Source organism: Serinus canaria, chromosome 14 (genome assembly GCF_022539315.1).
Source record: "Serinus canaria isolate serCan28SL12 chromosome 14, serCan2020, whole genome shotgun sequence".
NCBI lineage: Eukaryota > Metazoa > Chordata > Aves > Passeriformes > Fringillidae > Serinus > Serinus canaria.
The window spans coordinates 2,309,746-2,326,554 of record NC_066328.1 but is presented as its reverse complement, the minus strand read 5'-3'; the positions used below and the strand labels follow the sequence as shown (position 1 = coordinate 2,326,554).

General features: G+C 46.0%; 1 protein-coding gene across 2 annotated transcripts in view; it reads right to left on the bottom strand.

The window, feature by feature from the left end:
• ADCY9 (adenylate cyclase 9) overlaps positions 1–16,809 on the bottom strand; it is an 82,868-nt gene that overhangs the window by 7,857 nt on the left and 58,202 nt on the right. For both annotated transcript variants that reach the window (XM_018916139.3, XM_009091985.4), the window contains 4 exons: positions 15,486–15,588; positions 11,980–12,188; positions 5,749–5,908; positions 2,744–2,892 (listed from right to left, as the gene is read on the bottom strand). In XM_018916139.3, the coding sequence (XP_018771684.3) occupies positions 2,744–2,892; positions 5,749–5,908; positions 11,980–12,188; positions 15,486–15,588 (621 nt within the window). The remainder of the gene's footprint in view (positions 1–2,743; positions 2,893–5,748; positions 5,909–11,979; positions 12,189–15,485; positions 15,589–16,809) is intronic.

Here is a 16,809-nt window from a genome sequence, read left to right as displayed (position 1 = left end):
CAATTTCCCTGTTGCACAGACCAAGAACTGCACACAAACTTTGTCTGAACATGACTTATCTGCTTGGGAGAGGGAACCAGCCAGGGCTGCAAATCCCTGTAAAGGGAAACTGGAACTTTGTAATGCCTGGAACAAGTAATTGTGAAACAATCCCATCTTACCTGGAAATAGAGAAAAGCAATCCCAGAGCTCTAAGACTCCATTATGCCTTCATCTTATGTGAGCACACAGCACAAATATTTTAAAAATAAAACACTAAGAGAACAAGCCCCAACATCTCCAAACAAAAACCAAAACAAAAAAACACCCCAAACCAAAAAACCTCCCAAATCCCCAAAACCCTAAGACAGAACCTATTTTTTAAGATGCCATTAGAGAAAATAAGTAATTTAAGCACTTATTTACTTGTATTACAATTTCTCTACTGCAATCAAGTAGCAAGAGAGTATCAAACTCTCAGGATTAGTCACAACTGGGAAAGGAAGTAAAAGTGCAGAATGGATCTACCTGCCATGCAGACAGGGCTGCAACTGCCACCATGACAAAAATCTTATCACAATCATGGTAAGAGACAAACAAAAAGATGATTATTAACAAACTGAAGAAATGGGTTTCACTGACTAAACCTGGGTGACTTTTGCTCAGGATTAATTCTATCAATCACCTTTTCAGACCTGCAGTTGAAAAGCTCTATTATTTGAAATATTTCTTTTTGAGGGATGAAATAACAACATATTCCATGATTTCTGAACCTTGCCCATTAATGGTCACTGCTGCTCACACCACAGGTGGAAATACACCACCATTAGTAGCATTTATTAAGAGAATGGGGATTCTAAACCTTCACAGAACCCCTTTAGCACTCAGCAAGAGCTGATGCTGTGACCTGACACAACAGCAAGGTCTCCACCTCTCCCCTTTGGCAGAGCCATTCCCAGTCCCTTAATAAAGCTGAAATGCAGGGAAAGTTCTGTGTCCTTCTCTCTGCACAAAGTCTCAGCACAGGGCTTGTCCAGGAGTGGATCCATGGCCCCTTTCCCAGGCTCTGCCAGGAGCCCCCAGGAGCTCAGGAACCCCTGCTGGGGGAAGCAGGGAAGAGCAAGCAGGGAAGCAAGAAATGGTATCAAGGGTCTGCTCTCCACTAATTCCCCTGGAAAACCAAACCTGGGTTGAGTTTGGAGCCAGGGGGGTGGGCTCTGCTCCCAAGGAACAAGTGACAGCACAAGAGGAAACAGCCTCAAGTTGTGCCAGGGGAGGTCTGGATGGATATCAGGGAAAAATGTCTTAAGCAAAAGCCCTGGCACAGCTGCCCAGGGCAGTGCTGGAGTCCCCATCCCTGGGGATTTAAAAGTCCTGTGGATGTGGCACTTGGGGACATGGGTCAGTGTGGGCACAGCTGGACTCGGTGGCCTCAGAGGGTTTTTCCAAACTCAAAGGTTCTGTGATTCCCTGATTCTCAGTGAAGCTGTAGCTGGCCACTGAAAGCACCAGTGCTACAAAGGGAAAAACCACAAGGAGAAATCTTTGTGAATGGGAGAGAGCCACTCGGGGCTGGGGACAGATGGGGGTCACTGGGATCACTGGGATGCTGAACCCAATGGGACAAACCCATGAGGAGACCAGGGAGGCTTCAGAACCAAACACTGCTTCCCTGCACTGCAGCTGGAGAGAACTCCCTTGCCCTCCTTGTCCAAGTCCTCTGCAGACAGACCAGAGAGGGATAGTCAATGTGATTTAGAAATTATTTGTCAACTGACTCCAGCTCCAGGGTATTTTTTTTCCCTTCAACCCTTTACAGTCACCTCAAACCACAGATGTGAACAGGTGTAAGAGGTGACTTTTATTCTCCCTTTTTTAAAAATACAAATTTGGTCAAGATTAAAAGAGACCACTGAAGACACTTAAAGAGGTAATTAAAGCTAAATACTCACTAAAATATGTATCTGCAAAGTCTTTTTGGTTTGGGGTTTTTTTTCCATGCTTTTCACCTTATGATTCAGCAGGTCTCTGAAGGAGAACTGACTGATTGAGGAGAAGACCTTGCTAAGTCCATCCCAAGGGAGGGTCTTAAGCCACTGAGAAGTGCAAACTGATTATAAAATTTTGCCAATAGGAGTAGAAGGCTGGAAGGGCTCCTTTGACTCTCTTGGCAAGAAAACAGCAGGAGAATACTGCAAACAAATTCTCCTTGTAGAAAATCATTTATCAGAGGAAAACTGGAAAAATTTAAGGTTATTGCACAGAAACTGCATTAGCTTGATTCCTCATGTTCTGCAGAGTCCTCTGAAAAGACAGGAAACTGAGAAGGGAACTGGCTATTAGATCCCATTAAATCTAAGCACCTGCCTTCCACACTGGAAAATGCACCGAGGAAGGAGGTGGAAGAAGAAAATGTGGTTCCTAAGGGCAAAAATAAATCCACAGGGGTGTTGGGGAGCAGCTGGGCTCCCTGGCACCACCAAATACCTGGGAAATTCTTTAATAAAACAGATTTTCAAACTAATGGTGAAAGGCAATTCTGTGGGTCTGTAACTACGTCCTAGAACACATCAGGAAGCACAGAGCGTCACACAGAAGAAGGCCCCCTGAAATCCTTCAAAAAACAAATAAAAAATGAAGAAATAAAATCATTAAGGTTGAGATGCTGGAGAAAGTCATGGCAGCAGAAAATCCTGTGCACCAGACCCTTGTTTCCCTGGGAGGAGCCCAGCTGAGCTCCCCTGCAGCCACGAGTGAGGCTCACCTGGAGGGGCACAAGGAGACGTAGAGCAGGATGAGCAGCACTGCTCCCACCACAGTTGCCAGCAGGGATCTCATCCAGGAGCTGAGCTGGCAGAAGTTACAGTACTGCACAATGGTGATGAGAATGGCACAACACATGAACATGGTGTACTGCAACAGAGAGAGAGAGGGGGGTTAACAGCTGCCCAGGGCCCTGCCACACAGCCAGGCTGGACAGTTCCTCCTGGATGATGGGCACGGGAAGTGATCCCACGTGAAGATGGCGATCTTCCCTCCAGCAGCAAGAAAACCTTCAGCACTGGTGGTTTGCCACTGCTTTCCCTGGATGGAGGTTTTTATCACACTCCTGTTATTTCAGTGATGTCCAGAGCCTCCAGCTTACCTTGGTCAAAAGCTGAGTGCCTCTTCTCGTTCATAAAAAGGGAAAAAAGAAGGTGAAAATTCATGGTAACCTCCTCTCCATTGCTGAGGTTAGATCCTGCCTGCTTTCATCTGAATATTGAAATTCCATTGCATTGGAAATGCAGGGTGCAATTTCACCCACCTGCCTGCTTCTAGAAACATCCTCAGAGAAGCTCCCACAGTGCCCTGTAACAGCTGAGTCCAGGGAAGGAAGGATCAGCCTCAGTGACAGAAGGCAGCTTCAGTCACTGCCAAAGGACAAGCTCACATCTTCTGTCCCCAGTGCCTCATCTCAAAACCCCTCTGCCCCTCCCCAGCTTGCCTGGATCAAGGAGAGGCAGAGCAGGACAGATGCACTGCCCAGAGCACCTTCACTCCCCCAGTACAACCTCACAGTGCTCAAAACTCTCAAGTGATGTGCCAATTTTGGTTTCCCAAGAATATTCATGACCATCCAAGCTAAACCAGAGACTCCACACTTGGATTAAGGAGTTCTGGTCTAGCTTTATGCTGTGTTTTACAGCATGAAATGATCATTCTCTCCCTTTCTCTCTCCCTTTAGGTGTCCTGTGCAGCTGAAGTGCAGACTCTGCAGCCTGGCAGTCCTGTGCCATAACAATCAATCATGTGATTGAGAGCAGACACAGTGTATGGGAAAAATCCTTACATAATTCACCATTTGTAAACCACAAACAACAATTGTTGGTTTTTTAAATGACTTATAAAAGGATAAAAGGAATTTCAGAAGTGTCCATAAAAACCCCATAACTTAAACTTACTTTTTCCCCCCCATTTCAGGTCTCCTAAAGTGGCAGAGCACTGGCTCTCACTCCAAGTGATGCCCCAGCCTGAAGCCAGCCTATAGAGGGTCAGGATGTGCTGGAATTTACTATGGATGCATGGCTTTGGAAAGTTTTTTTTTTTCATGGCTGTTATTGTTAATTTTCATTTTATAATTATTTTATATCCAGGGAGGGTATAAAATGTTGTGAATAAAAAAAAAAACTTTGCAAAACCATGTCATAGTAAAGGAGGACACTTACCTGACCCTCTATAGATTGGCTCCATTTCCTAGAGCTCCATGAGTGTGGAAACACTGAGCACAAGCAGAGCTGGGACATCTCTTGGAGAGTGAGCCAACAGCCCCACCACTCTGGAGCACCTGCAAGAGGAAAGAAAGCAAAGTTCATTCTCAGTTTGGTGAAAATGAAAATCACCATTTACTGCTGCTGCCTGAAGGGTTTTGACTCAACCTGACCTGTATTGAGAACACACTCATGAAGTGGTTCTGATATTCTCTGAAACATCTGGAGAGATGATCAAGGATGGTGATGAATGGGATGGTATCAAAATCACTGGACAGATTTGAGAGATTTGATGGTTTTCAGCTCCCTTCCCTTGAGGAAAACCTTCCTGTGGTTAGTTTACTGATAATCATGGAGGGGAAAGACCATCATTAGACTGAATGAACAAACAAATCAATGTACAGCTTAAAATTTCCTCCCTAAAGCTCCAAAAGGTAGAAGCTGCAGAATGATCTTAAGCATGGGATGGAACAGAATGACAACCCCACCCTGCTGTGACTGTGACAACCACGGGATGTGTGTTTAAATCAGCAAGGACCAAAAAATGTGTGGTCACATGCTTCCATGGAACAAACAGCCCCCAGTACCCAGGAATAAGCTGTGATAGGAAGAGTGAAGAGGATCTGGTCATTACCTACACCCATGGCCCTGAAATAGCAAAGCTTTGTGAAACAGAGTTCCCTGAAGATCCTGGAATGGAAGGATTGCACACTGTGCTGCCTCAGAGAAACCTGCAGAGAAACAATCTTTCATCTCCAGCTTGAGGCCATTTTGTTCACAGTTTTTAAGCCTTGATTTTATGCTACAGTTGGCTTTTAAATTAAACTGCTCTCCCCTCTCCTCACTGCTGCCCATGGCTGGAACAAGAGGTGCCTTCCAACCCAAACCATTCTGATTCTATGAATGTTAACCCCTTGTTCTCCCCTTCTGAGTGCTTTTAATAACAGAGACACCAAATTCCCTATGGATCTCTGTGTCTGGGTTAAATATGCCAATTTCTTTCCATTCCTTTTCAGAAGACAGTTACTGCATTCCTTTAACAATTCTCACAGCCCCTTCAATGGCCACTTCCAGGTACCAAGTGCTCTCTCCTTTGAGTCCTCTCTTCTCACTCTGCAAAGCCAAAACAACCCCCACTAATCCTGTTCCCACTGCTGAGGTTCACTGATACAGCTTCTCTGACTCCAAACTCCAAATCCAGCCCAGGACAATAATCCTGAGATAAACCACTTGCATTATCTCAAAAAAAAAAAAATCCTGCAGAAGTGCTTGGTTTAAGAGGAAAAATTAGGCAAGCAGCAGGAATTTCTAGGTATCCTCTCCTCTTTTGTCAAAGAGTTTTCACCATGGCTGTGTTTACACAACAGACTAAGAATTCCATCATCCACAAAGCCCCATCCCTCCAAGGGATCTCTATCAAACAGATGTAAAGCAGGAGGGAGGTGGAGGAAGGCAGGCAAGCAACAAAGCTTTGGTAGCTGCAAACAGTCACTTTAGGGAATAGAGTTCAACAACTTACATGTATATTTGTTTCAAAATCAGAGGTGAAGTGAGAAAAAACTGCAAGAGCTGGGAGAGAAACCAGGATTGCACCGAAGAAGTGTCGAGGCAGCCATCCAGAAATCAGCTCCAGGAGACGCTTGGTGCAAGTCATCACCTCCTCCAGGAAGAAAGCCATCCTGGAACACAGGAAAGCAGGGATCCAGGCATTAATGGCAGCACATCTCCCTGTAGCCCTCATTTACCTGTAATAATACACCTTCAAATCCAACACTCAGGCTCTGTGAGCAACCAAGGTGCCACAGCACCTGCTGGTGGTTCCGAGGAACAATCCAGCCTGGCTCCGGGGAGGAGGGGCAGCAAAGGGAGGGAGAGCCTCGGCATTGTGGCTTTGAGGAAGCAAATTGAAAGCCAAACTTCACTTCCTTGGAAGCTTAAGCAGAGGGAAGACTCCTCTCCATTCATAAATAAAGCAGGCAGGGAGAGGGGAAACTTTCACAAGTTAAAGCTACTGAAAATAACACCAGGAACGTTTGAGGAGCAGGGCAGCCCCAGCACCCATCACACTGCAACCCAAACCAGTTCTCCCAGTTGGAACCAGCCAGTCTGCAGGCAGGCTGCGTTCCCTGTCATTAGGGAAGGGGAAGGGGAGCGTGGGCTGCGAGCTGGCAGGAGCCGAGGCGGGGGAGCCGAGCCCAGCTGGCACCGCCCCGCTGGGTCCCGGCAGCCCCGCGGGAAGGAGCCGCTCTCCCCCGGAGCTGCCGAGAAAACCACAGCCCCAACCTGTGAAGAGCTGAAGGAGCCAACTGGAAGAGCTCTGGAGAGCAGCTTACCGGAGATGCTTCTCAAATGAGAGCAGCTCTAATTGCTAAAATGAATAAGGGAAGAGAAAAGGATGCTCAATGCTCAAGGGCATTGCATAGAAAACTAGTATTTATCCACAGAAATAAATCTTTGGGATAACTTCCTTCTCAAAGCTTAACATTAGTCACTTGAGAAAAACTGCAACTGCTGTTCAAGTGCCTAATTATTTTTAAGAAGCTGTAAAAAGGTGGTGGAGCACAGTTAGCTGCATCCAGAGCCATTAATGGCACGTGTGGAGTTATCAGACTCGGGCTGAGCAGGTGATTCTGGACTGCAGAGCCCAAACAATACAGAATCACACCTGTTGTATGGACAGAGATGCTCAAAGCTGGAAAAAAAAACCCTGAAACCCACCCACTAAATATGAAATTCCCAGTCTCCAAAGTCACATAAATTACCCCACACCACCTATAGCTCTAAAAAGAGAAAAGATATTCACTCATCTTTAACTCTGTTGTCCGAAATACCGGGTTTTATATGGGATAAAAGGCTGACACAAACCAAGCTAAATTTAAATTTCTTTATGCCAGTTTGACACTCATTCCACACCTTTAAATATAAATTGTCTCTGAATGAGATTTTAATTCTCCGGTCTGGAATTCTGTGACTTGCAACCACAAGTATTTTGTGAAGCATAAAGAACTCTTCTCTAATTGCATGTGTTAAAATCTGTAAATGATACTTAAATTCATGGAAAAAGAGGAATTTGGGAGGATGGAATACACTGTAATTCATCGGGAGCCCATGAGAGGGTGCTCACAGATTTGCCAGTTCTCAGTTTAATGGACTTCCACTCACACCAAAAATTCTAACTGTACTGCAAGGGAAAAGAGAATTTCCAGCAAAGCACTGAAATTTCAAAACTAGATAGAAAAGATTTTAAACGGCTCTCTAGAGTGAGAACTGGGGTTTCTGAAGGGTTACAGACTGTCAGGACTGTCCCTGTGCCCAGGGGCAGCCCCATTGTGCAGCACTGAGTGTCTGAAATCACCACCCACCTTCCCAGCTCTGAAACCAAGCCCCGTTGTCCAGCAGCCGATGGGCTGGGATTGGCATCGCCAGGGCAGAGCTGAGAGCACGGCCAGGGCAAGGGCAAGGGCAAGGGCAAGGGATGCCAGCCCAGGGCTCCCAGTGGAGGCAGCCTGGTGCCACCTGTGCCCACGCTCCCATGCTGGCTGGCACAGCCCTGTGGCACACACCCAGCTCGTGTCTCTCACCCCAGCCCACACACCAGGGACTCCAAGGGTTGCATCTCCCTTCCTGCCAAGCCTCCATGCCAGGACAAATTCCTGTGGGAACTATAGCAACAAATCCAGGGGTGAAGCTGAGGAGTTAATCCTGCCAGGAGGACACTGCGTTATTTAGGCAGGTGCAAATTCCAGGGCAATGCCACCTTTCTCCTGCTAATCTTTACCTTCTTGCACTGATTTTTTTGGGATGGGATTTAGTGTGGGGCTCTGCACTCTGGAATTACACATGGAATTCTCCTCCCTAGCAGTGAATCCAGCCCAATGCTCCCAGCGCAGGAAGTCAGGGGTGCATTAAATCCAGACAGCAGTGAGAGCTGCAGACAGATTTAATGGCTACAGGGCAGTATCAGTAAATAATGCAGTGTCAGTGGGCAGCTCAACAGGGCTTAAATGCTAAAGCATCTGAGCTGTTTACACAAGCTGCAGTTCAAATTAGTAACTTTGACATAAATGATTAATGGCTAATGCAGACTGTTACCATCATTTTTGTATTTACTGGCAGTTTAAAATCAATTCCCAGAGTTCAAATCAAAAGCTTTTGGCATAGCAGCAATTTGGTGGGATATTAAATACCAGATGTTAGAAATAAATAAAGGCAAACAGACTACATTGTTTTCCTCAGCATCAATACTCTGTATCAATCGTGTTAACAGATCTGCTTCATTAGGCTCCAGGGGCAGAAAGCAATTTCTGCTCCTGGTCATGAGGAATTTAGGAAGATCCAATGCTGGCCACAGGTCTTGGCTGAGGAGAGACAGGGGGTGGCACCTCAGCAAGACTGGGAAGGTGAAGCACCAGGAAAAGGGCAGTCCTTTGGTCAGATAACAGCATAGTTTCCCTTCTACTGTTGGACTGCACTTGCTTTCTTCATCCAAAGGATTCTTTTTTGCTGTCTAGAAAGGTTCTTTTAAATTAATGAATCAACTGCAAGTGCTCCCACCTCTCACTCTCTCAAACAGGCCTAAACACCCACTCTTCTGCCCTCAACCCTTCCCTGAAGCATGCTATCAAAAGCAACACATTTCTTGTAAATAAACTTATTTATAAGCAGTTTTACTCGAGGGCAACATGTCAAAATTATCTAGTGAACAAAACTTCTATATTTACACTAAATACTGGGCAGCTGTTGGGCAGAATCTCTAACCCCTCTTCCTGCAAAGCCACTTCTCAGACTCCAAGTGGAATCTCACACATCGTTGTACATTCAATCACAACGGGGTTTTTTTTTAAATACCAGAACTTTAGGATCTCTTACACTTCAGCTGAGCTCGTCAAAGTAGCTCCATTTCAAGTGGGCAGAAGGACATTCTTCAGAGAACATTCACAGAGGAGATGACATCTTCCACATGCTCACAAATGAAGCACCAATTTTTGCGTGCAGCTTTATACAATTAATTTTTGAGTGGCTCTTGTGCTAACAGTGGGATGCTCATCTATAGGTACTCCAATAATTTATTATCAGACACTTCAGAGGAATCAAAACATCCTTCTCCCTCGTAAGCTTTGCTCCATGAGGACTTCTGCTGCTGCAGGACTGGAGTTTTAAGGCGTCTCTCACTGCCCAGGCTGTGACAGTGCTGTGCTCTCCTCTTCCCTCCCACAGCTGGGCTGAGCCAGGGGAGCCCTTGCTAGGCTGAGCCCTGGATTTAATTACAATTTAGCTGATTTAAAGGCAGGGTTTTTAGCATCATGATAATGAAAATACAATGTGAAACTCGGGCAAGAATTTTCTGGTCTTAAAATAATCCCTTTTCCTGAAATCCTGGGATTGTGCCCAGCATTGTAGTGCAGTCTCCTCCCCAAAGATATCTCGGTGGTATTCTGTGATTGTCATTTGGGATGACATTTCTGCACAGGAAGTTCTGCACTGTTTCTGTGCATAATGAGTGGTCAGAAGGAGCAGTCCTCACTTGGAGGAGGATTTGAAGACGAAAAAGATGATTTTCACCTCCCTGCCAAAGGAACTGCACAGAGTGTGTGCCTCACGTTATGGGCACTGGGGTGGCCCAGAAGTGAACTTCAGGTATTCACTATAAAGCAAGTACACAAGATAAATTCAAAACATCCCTGCTGGTTTGAAGGAGAGGACAGGGAAAGGCAGTGGTCACCTGCCCCATCCAGCCACTGCTGGTTCCCAAGGGAACCAGGACAATTTGAAGGGTCTGGAGATCACAGGTGAGGGTGACAGCACAGAGCTGCAGTGAGGCCAAACCCCTGCACAGCCACTCACACACCAAACCACTTTGCCAACTCTTGACTGTATAGACTGAAAACAACAATTTTTCTTCTCCTTAAGGAATCCATAAACCACCAATTACAGAGCAGGACTGCAATAAAACCTTATGTATCGACCTATAAATATTTCTAAGGTTATAGCAATCATTTTTATAAATGTACAAAATAAGGCAAAAGCAATGTCCTGTGGGGACAACAAATTGAAAAATACTAAAATGAAGTAAGAATTCACCTGTAAAGCAAGTGAACACAAATTTTCTCCAAATACACCTGGACAGCAGAAAACAGCACTTCTGAAAAGTAGTGGCTGAGCTGTTCCCAGCTGAACAAGTTCATGGCCACCAAACCCAGACCACCTGAAAGAGCTGCCTGAAAACTGCCTGAAATTAAACTTCTGCCCCACCCCAACCAGAGTACAGAAACTTCTGTAAAGGGGAAAGTGCATTTCCGATGCAAGAGAGAGGACACACCAATAATTACCACAGTTTAGAATGACAGCTCTGCCAGTTCAACCATCTCCCAGTACAGCTTTTAGCTCTCTGAATTTCTAGATTTTCTAAAAACTATTCAAATTGCAACAACCCAACACACCTGCTAAGAAATGCTATTTTTAAAGCATTTCATAGATGGCTTCTCTCCACTCCACATGCCAGCTTTGATGTAAATCCACTTGCACACATTTATATGCCCAGTGAAGTACAAATTCATTCAGTGACCAAAGCATTAATTATTTTTTAAACTCGACCCTGCAAAGCCAAAATGAGAGTGCAAACTGCAATATTTTGTTTCTTTTGAAACAGCAGCCGAAATTGCTTCCAGCTCATGATTACAAAAGCATTTGGACTGACACATTCCTGACAGATGTGCAGAACCCCAGGAGAGGACACCTATTTGCACACACCACCCTTATCCTGCTGTTGTGCCAGGGAAGTGCAGGGAACACCAGGATGAGGAGGGCAGAGTGAACTGGCTCCCACAGGTCCAGACAAAGAATCAGCTCATTAACAGGTCGATCACCTGGGTCAATGACAGGTTACACCCAGGAGAGCATGAGCTGCACTGAACAAAGTGCTCTGAGTAACCCTGGGGATGGAGGAGTCACCACAGCAGTGTCCTGGAAGCCCAGAACAGCCCAGCACTGGGGGTGACTGGGCACAAATGGGGAATGAGGAGCTGCTGTTAAAAACCTGGCACCTGCAGCCAAGGTTGAGGGCACAGGAGAGGCTGAGGGGCAGGACAAGGGCTCAGGTGTGGGGCTGGCACCTCTGAGCACAGCCCTGCCAAGTGCCACCCCTTCTGCAGAGACAGAACAGTGCCCCTTCCCTTCTGAGGAAACACTGGACTCCTGTTCTATGTCAGACACAGAAAACATGAACTATCTCAGTGTTAACCCATGAAATTAAAAAAAAAAATTCTGGACAGACACAATGTGCCTTTAGCAATTTCTCTTCTTTCCTTCTTTGAGGGCAGCATTGCTCTTTGCAGCTATGACACATGATGTCAGTTTTAACCCCAGAACTCTGTACTTTTATCTTGGAGTTTAAAGGAGCAGTTTTCTGGGTGGGTTTGTTTGCAGGAGAGATCAAAGTTTTCTGTTTGAATTCTGACAGTCCTGTGAAGAGAGAAGACAGACCATATGGCATCCCAAGAACAGTCAGAGGGGCAGGGATGGGCTGCAGATTCGATTTCCCTGTGTGACCTCTATCAGAGTCCCAGTCCTGCTGCAATTCCTGCAGCCAAGCTCTCCCTGCACAGGCTGTGCCCGAGCCTTGGCTGCACCGCCTCTGCTCCTCAAACCTTACAGCCCACCCCAGCCAGCTCCTGGGATGCTGTCAAACAAAATGTCCCTGAGCCAGGCACAGCTGCAGCTCTCCCTGCAGGCTTTGTCACACTTTCTTTACCTGATGGAGACGACAAGGGACAGCACTTCCAGCAGGATGGCGATGACGAAGACGGCGACGGCGGCGGGAGGTGGCGGGGATGCCACCATGCCGTGCTTCAGGAAACACGTGATGGAGAGGATGAGGAAGACTGTGGTGGACAGGAACACGTCCAGGAGAGAGCTGAAGGTTGCACTGGCAAATGTCTTCACTGGAGCATTCCTTATAACCTGTGTGGAGCACAGGGATTGAGGGAAGGGATGGAAAGGAATAAATGTTGTTTTGCTGAATTCAATTGATGATGAACAGCAGCTCCTAACAAATAAAGGATTGAAGAAATTTTGGCCACTTCATTAATCCAGCATAAGCACTGGTTGGAAACAAGAAGCAAGAAGAGGTGGTTTGATGGTGTCACAGTTCTCTGAGCAGACCATGTTGAGAAGAAGTATTGGTGGCACAACCCCCAGGCCTGGGGTGACTTTTACACACTATTATGATATAGAAATAAAACAACACGAAAACTGACTATTCTGTGCAAAGAAACATAAATATAATAAGTAGAAGATAAATTATGGGCTATTTTCTTCTATTATTTTATTTTAAAATAACCACAGATTTTACTATAACCTTTTTAACCTTAAAAAAACCCTCCTCACACCATTCCACAGACACAACTCCTGTGGCAGAATTCACATTTCCCTTTCAGACCAGATTAAAAGCTGTGTAATCCAAATTGACCAGAGCCCAGGACATCCAGTCCTGTTCTACCATAACCCCTCACCCCACATTCCCACCCCATCCTGGCCTGGCCCAGTGCTTGTGCAGCTGTGCTTTGTTCCACCACGGCCAGTCCTGCTGAAAACCAGATCATGAGCTCCACATGCTGGCTTATGAAGGTGAGCCCAGTCCCAGGAGTGTTTGTACCCGCCCAAGTTTAGAAAGCAAGCTCCAAAGAACACCAGAAATTATGTTATCAATGTCACCATGAAGGTGCCAAGCTGGAGCACTCTGGTTTAATTTGGAAGTTTCTTTTGTTCCTCAGAGCACTTCCTGTCCTCAGCAATACTGGGAAACAAAGTTGTTCCTCATTTGTACCTCTCTGCAACCTAACAAATCCAGCCAGCATCACTTCAGTGCCAAAATGACCTTTTAACTTGAAGGGGTGGCAGAATCCTGTTCATCCACACAAAGTGCCATCAATTGAATTAAGGGAAGCAGCACTGTGTCCCCAAGGGACAGCCTTAAAGATGCTCTAACAGGGCTAAGCAGTGCCTTCATTTCCAAATGAGAACAGATTGAGGCTCTTGGGAAGCAGAGCTGATTCCAGAGAGGGATCACAACCTGAGCCTGCAGCTGGCACTGTATAATCAGAGGTGAATTCAGGGGTGCTGCAAGTCACTTTTAGCAGCACTGACTGTCAGGCCATGAGAGAACCTGGACTGTTGTCAAATCTTTTCACTCTCCAAAAGAAGATTTCATTGCTGTTTTGAACCAAAACTCTGCTCACATTAAAACTTTAACAGGTTTTTGCCCCAGTGTTGTAGACCTACTATGAGAGAGTGAAAATTCCCACTTTCAAGGAGGTTTATGTAATAATTTTCAAAGTATTAGCTTGCCACTAACAAAATGCACAGGCCACATTTCTGCTCTTTCTAGGAATTTCCTACACAGCTACATTAATACATCCATCTGTATATGCTTTACTGTCTCTGCTTTGCTTCTCTTTCCAATCTTTCCACTGGAAACTACTTGATTTACTATTTTCTTTACAGTTTGCAAATTTTGCAGGCTGCATCCCACAGGAAGTTTCTCCCTGTTGTTAATATAGGAACTTTATGCAGAGAGACACCACTAAGTTACAGTGCTGCAGGATGAGCATGGAGCTCCTGACCAAAGTAAAGAGACTGAACTGCAACACAACTGGGCTTTCCTTTGCTAAAATCCAGTAAATTAAGTGAGGTGTCACCTGAAGTATTGGAAAATAAGCAAATACTGCTAAGGAGAATGTGACAACAATGCCCAGAACTGAAAGCAACAAACAGCAGAAGCAGAAATCCTGCTGCCCTCAGATGCAGGACACACTGGGAAGAAAAGAAACCCACCCCTAATTTATCCTGATGCAGTTGTGCAGCTCAGGCTGCTGGAAGGGAAGGGCCCACTCCCCTTCCTGCTGCCGGACGCTTATCTCTTATCTCATGCTGCCTCGGGCACTTGCCAACCCCTCCAGAGCTGCTGCTGCTTCCACCCAGCACAAAACAGCCCCAGATGGAAAGAGAAGAGCCCCAAACAGAAAAACAAACCATGAATATTTCATGCTAGGCCAGTAAATGAACTGCTCACAGCGGGGAAGGCTGAGAAGCACCAGAGGCATTAGAGGGAGCAGGGAGGAGGAGCATGGGGGGCAGAGCAATTGCCTTTTCCTGGCAGCAATTTTTCAGCTACTGGTGGAAATGCAGCCTCAGTTCTAACTGACACCTAATGTCACTTTAGGTAAACTTAAACTATCTTGCCAGTTCCTATCAGCCAGGCAGGAAAATCCAGTGCTGTGGAAAGCCTGTGATATTATTAGCCCCCAAGGGAATGAAGGAGTTTTTAGACTCAGTGCAGAATCCTGAAGAAAACACCAAGTTTCTTACAATTTACTGCTCCTTACAATTCCAGTGTTTTGAGCTGCACACTTATGGAATTAGGACATTTGAATTCAGCACAGGTTTGGATTCCACAGGGATAACCATGAAACTGTGACTAAACAAGAATCAAATTCCAAGTTACCATTCTCAAAGTTAGAATATTTGATGAGAAGACAAGCAGCAATTGGTCCTTTAGCATCTCAGCATGGTTCTCTGGCCACCCTAAAGACTTGGAACATTAACCTGAACATGGAGAAAATCAGTGTACCTCACATTTCCAGCCCAAACACTGGAGTAGACTCAGGGCAAAAGATGCTCCAAGGGCTGAAACTCCCTTGGAGCATCTCCCTCTGATGGCAGGCTTGGAATGTGGGGGTGTTCAGCCTGGAGAAGAGAAGGCTCCAGGGACAGAGTTCTTCCAGGGCCTAAAGGGGCTCCAGGAGAGCTGGAGAGGGACTTTGGATGATGGCCTGGGGTAACAGGACAATGGAGAATGGCTTCTCACTGCCAGAGGGCAGGGCTGGATGGGATATTGGGAAGGAATTGTGCTCTGGCACAGGGTGCCCAGAGCAGCTGTGGCTGCCCCTGGATCCCTGGCAGTGCCCAAGGCCAGGCTGGACAGGGCTTGGAGCACCTGGGACAGTGGGAGGTGTTCCTGCCCATGGCAGGGGGTTGGAATGGGATGAGCTTTATGGTCCTTTCCAACCCAAACCATTCCACAGTTCTACAATAAACTGAAAGGAGACTCTTCAGAGGCAGCACTATCAAGCAGCAAATCACATTTGACATTTCATGACCCTTCTCATGAAACAACTGCAACAAAATGTGTTAAAAACCCAAGGACAGACAGTGGCTTAGACAGATTACAGACAGAAACCAATGCCAGTAGAAACACACCTCCTCCTGGTAGCTCGTCCTGTAGGCCATCTCCAAATCCTGATCCAAGAAGTTGAGGCTCAGCTTGTTAATAGGTGGTTTAAAGAAGTAATCTTTCATGAGGCTGAAGAGAGAAGACAAAATCAACATCAGTTTGTTCAGCTGTACCTCCTTTAGCCCCCCCCAGACTGTGGCTGCTGTTTCTAGGGATGCTGGCACTTGGCTTTGAAGTTCCTGCGGTTTTTCTTCTTTCTTGATCACCAAAGTATCTTCTTACCCACATCACTTGCTCAGTGAAAGGAAATATTCCACAAAAAAAAGCAAGCTTTTATACTTCCAGGAAGAGTCTAACAAGTCCTTCCAGAAATTTAACAGATCCAACTGATGAGTACAGATAATTGTAACATAAGCCAGCAAATAGTAAAGGTTAATTGCTGCTACAGACACACAGCCTCTGGAGACACGTGGCTGTGGGATATTTGTGTCTGGGGTGGAATTCTATGGCTCAAAGCAAGCCAAGGATGAGAAAGGTGACAAACTGTTATGGGGGAGAAAAAAACCCATTGCCCATTTTAGAAAACAGCAGTTTCTTGTTATTTCAGACACTAAAATAACTCAGTAACTCATCTGGGAACATTCCCTTAATGATCCAGGCTGCAGAGAAGAGATGGAAAGCTGAGATTTACTTCTGCAATGGGAGATTTGGAATGACCAGCACTATCAACAACAGCAGTGACAACTAATGACATCAGGGCTAAGGAACCCAGAGGCAGCATCTACCAGAGGGTGTTTATGCCCTCCTCCACCTTCACCTTTTCTACAGAAGGTGAAAAAATCCCACAACAACATAAAAGAGGCTTCAGTCACTGGAATTTGGGTTTATTCCCCATCTTCTGGAAGAAAACTAAGAAGCTGTCTGAGTTTTTCATCAGCAGTATGAGGTTTATGAATGAAGTTTCCTGATGGTGCTTGGTGCCAGGGAGCTGAAGGGACTCGAGAGCACTGAGTGCTCCATGCCCAGGGTCACAGAGCAAGGTCACAGCTGCTTGTGGCACTTGTGGCTGGGCCAGCCCGTCCCCCCTGCTCTGTGCAGCTTCCAAACACACTCCTCCCTGCCTGTGAACCTCCTCTCATTTTCAACCAGCTGATTCCATGTGTTATTTACAGGGAACTGTTTCTAAAATTTCTCTGAATCTAAGGCTCCTTTCCCAGAGCTATTCCCACCTGGGGAGCTGCAGCACCACAGCCCCAGGCAGAGTGGGCAATTCCCAGCTGGTGCCTCTGAGCAAAAACCAGAGATGCACATGAGGTCAAATTCCAAGCAGATGAAGAAGCTGAAAGAAAG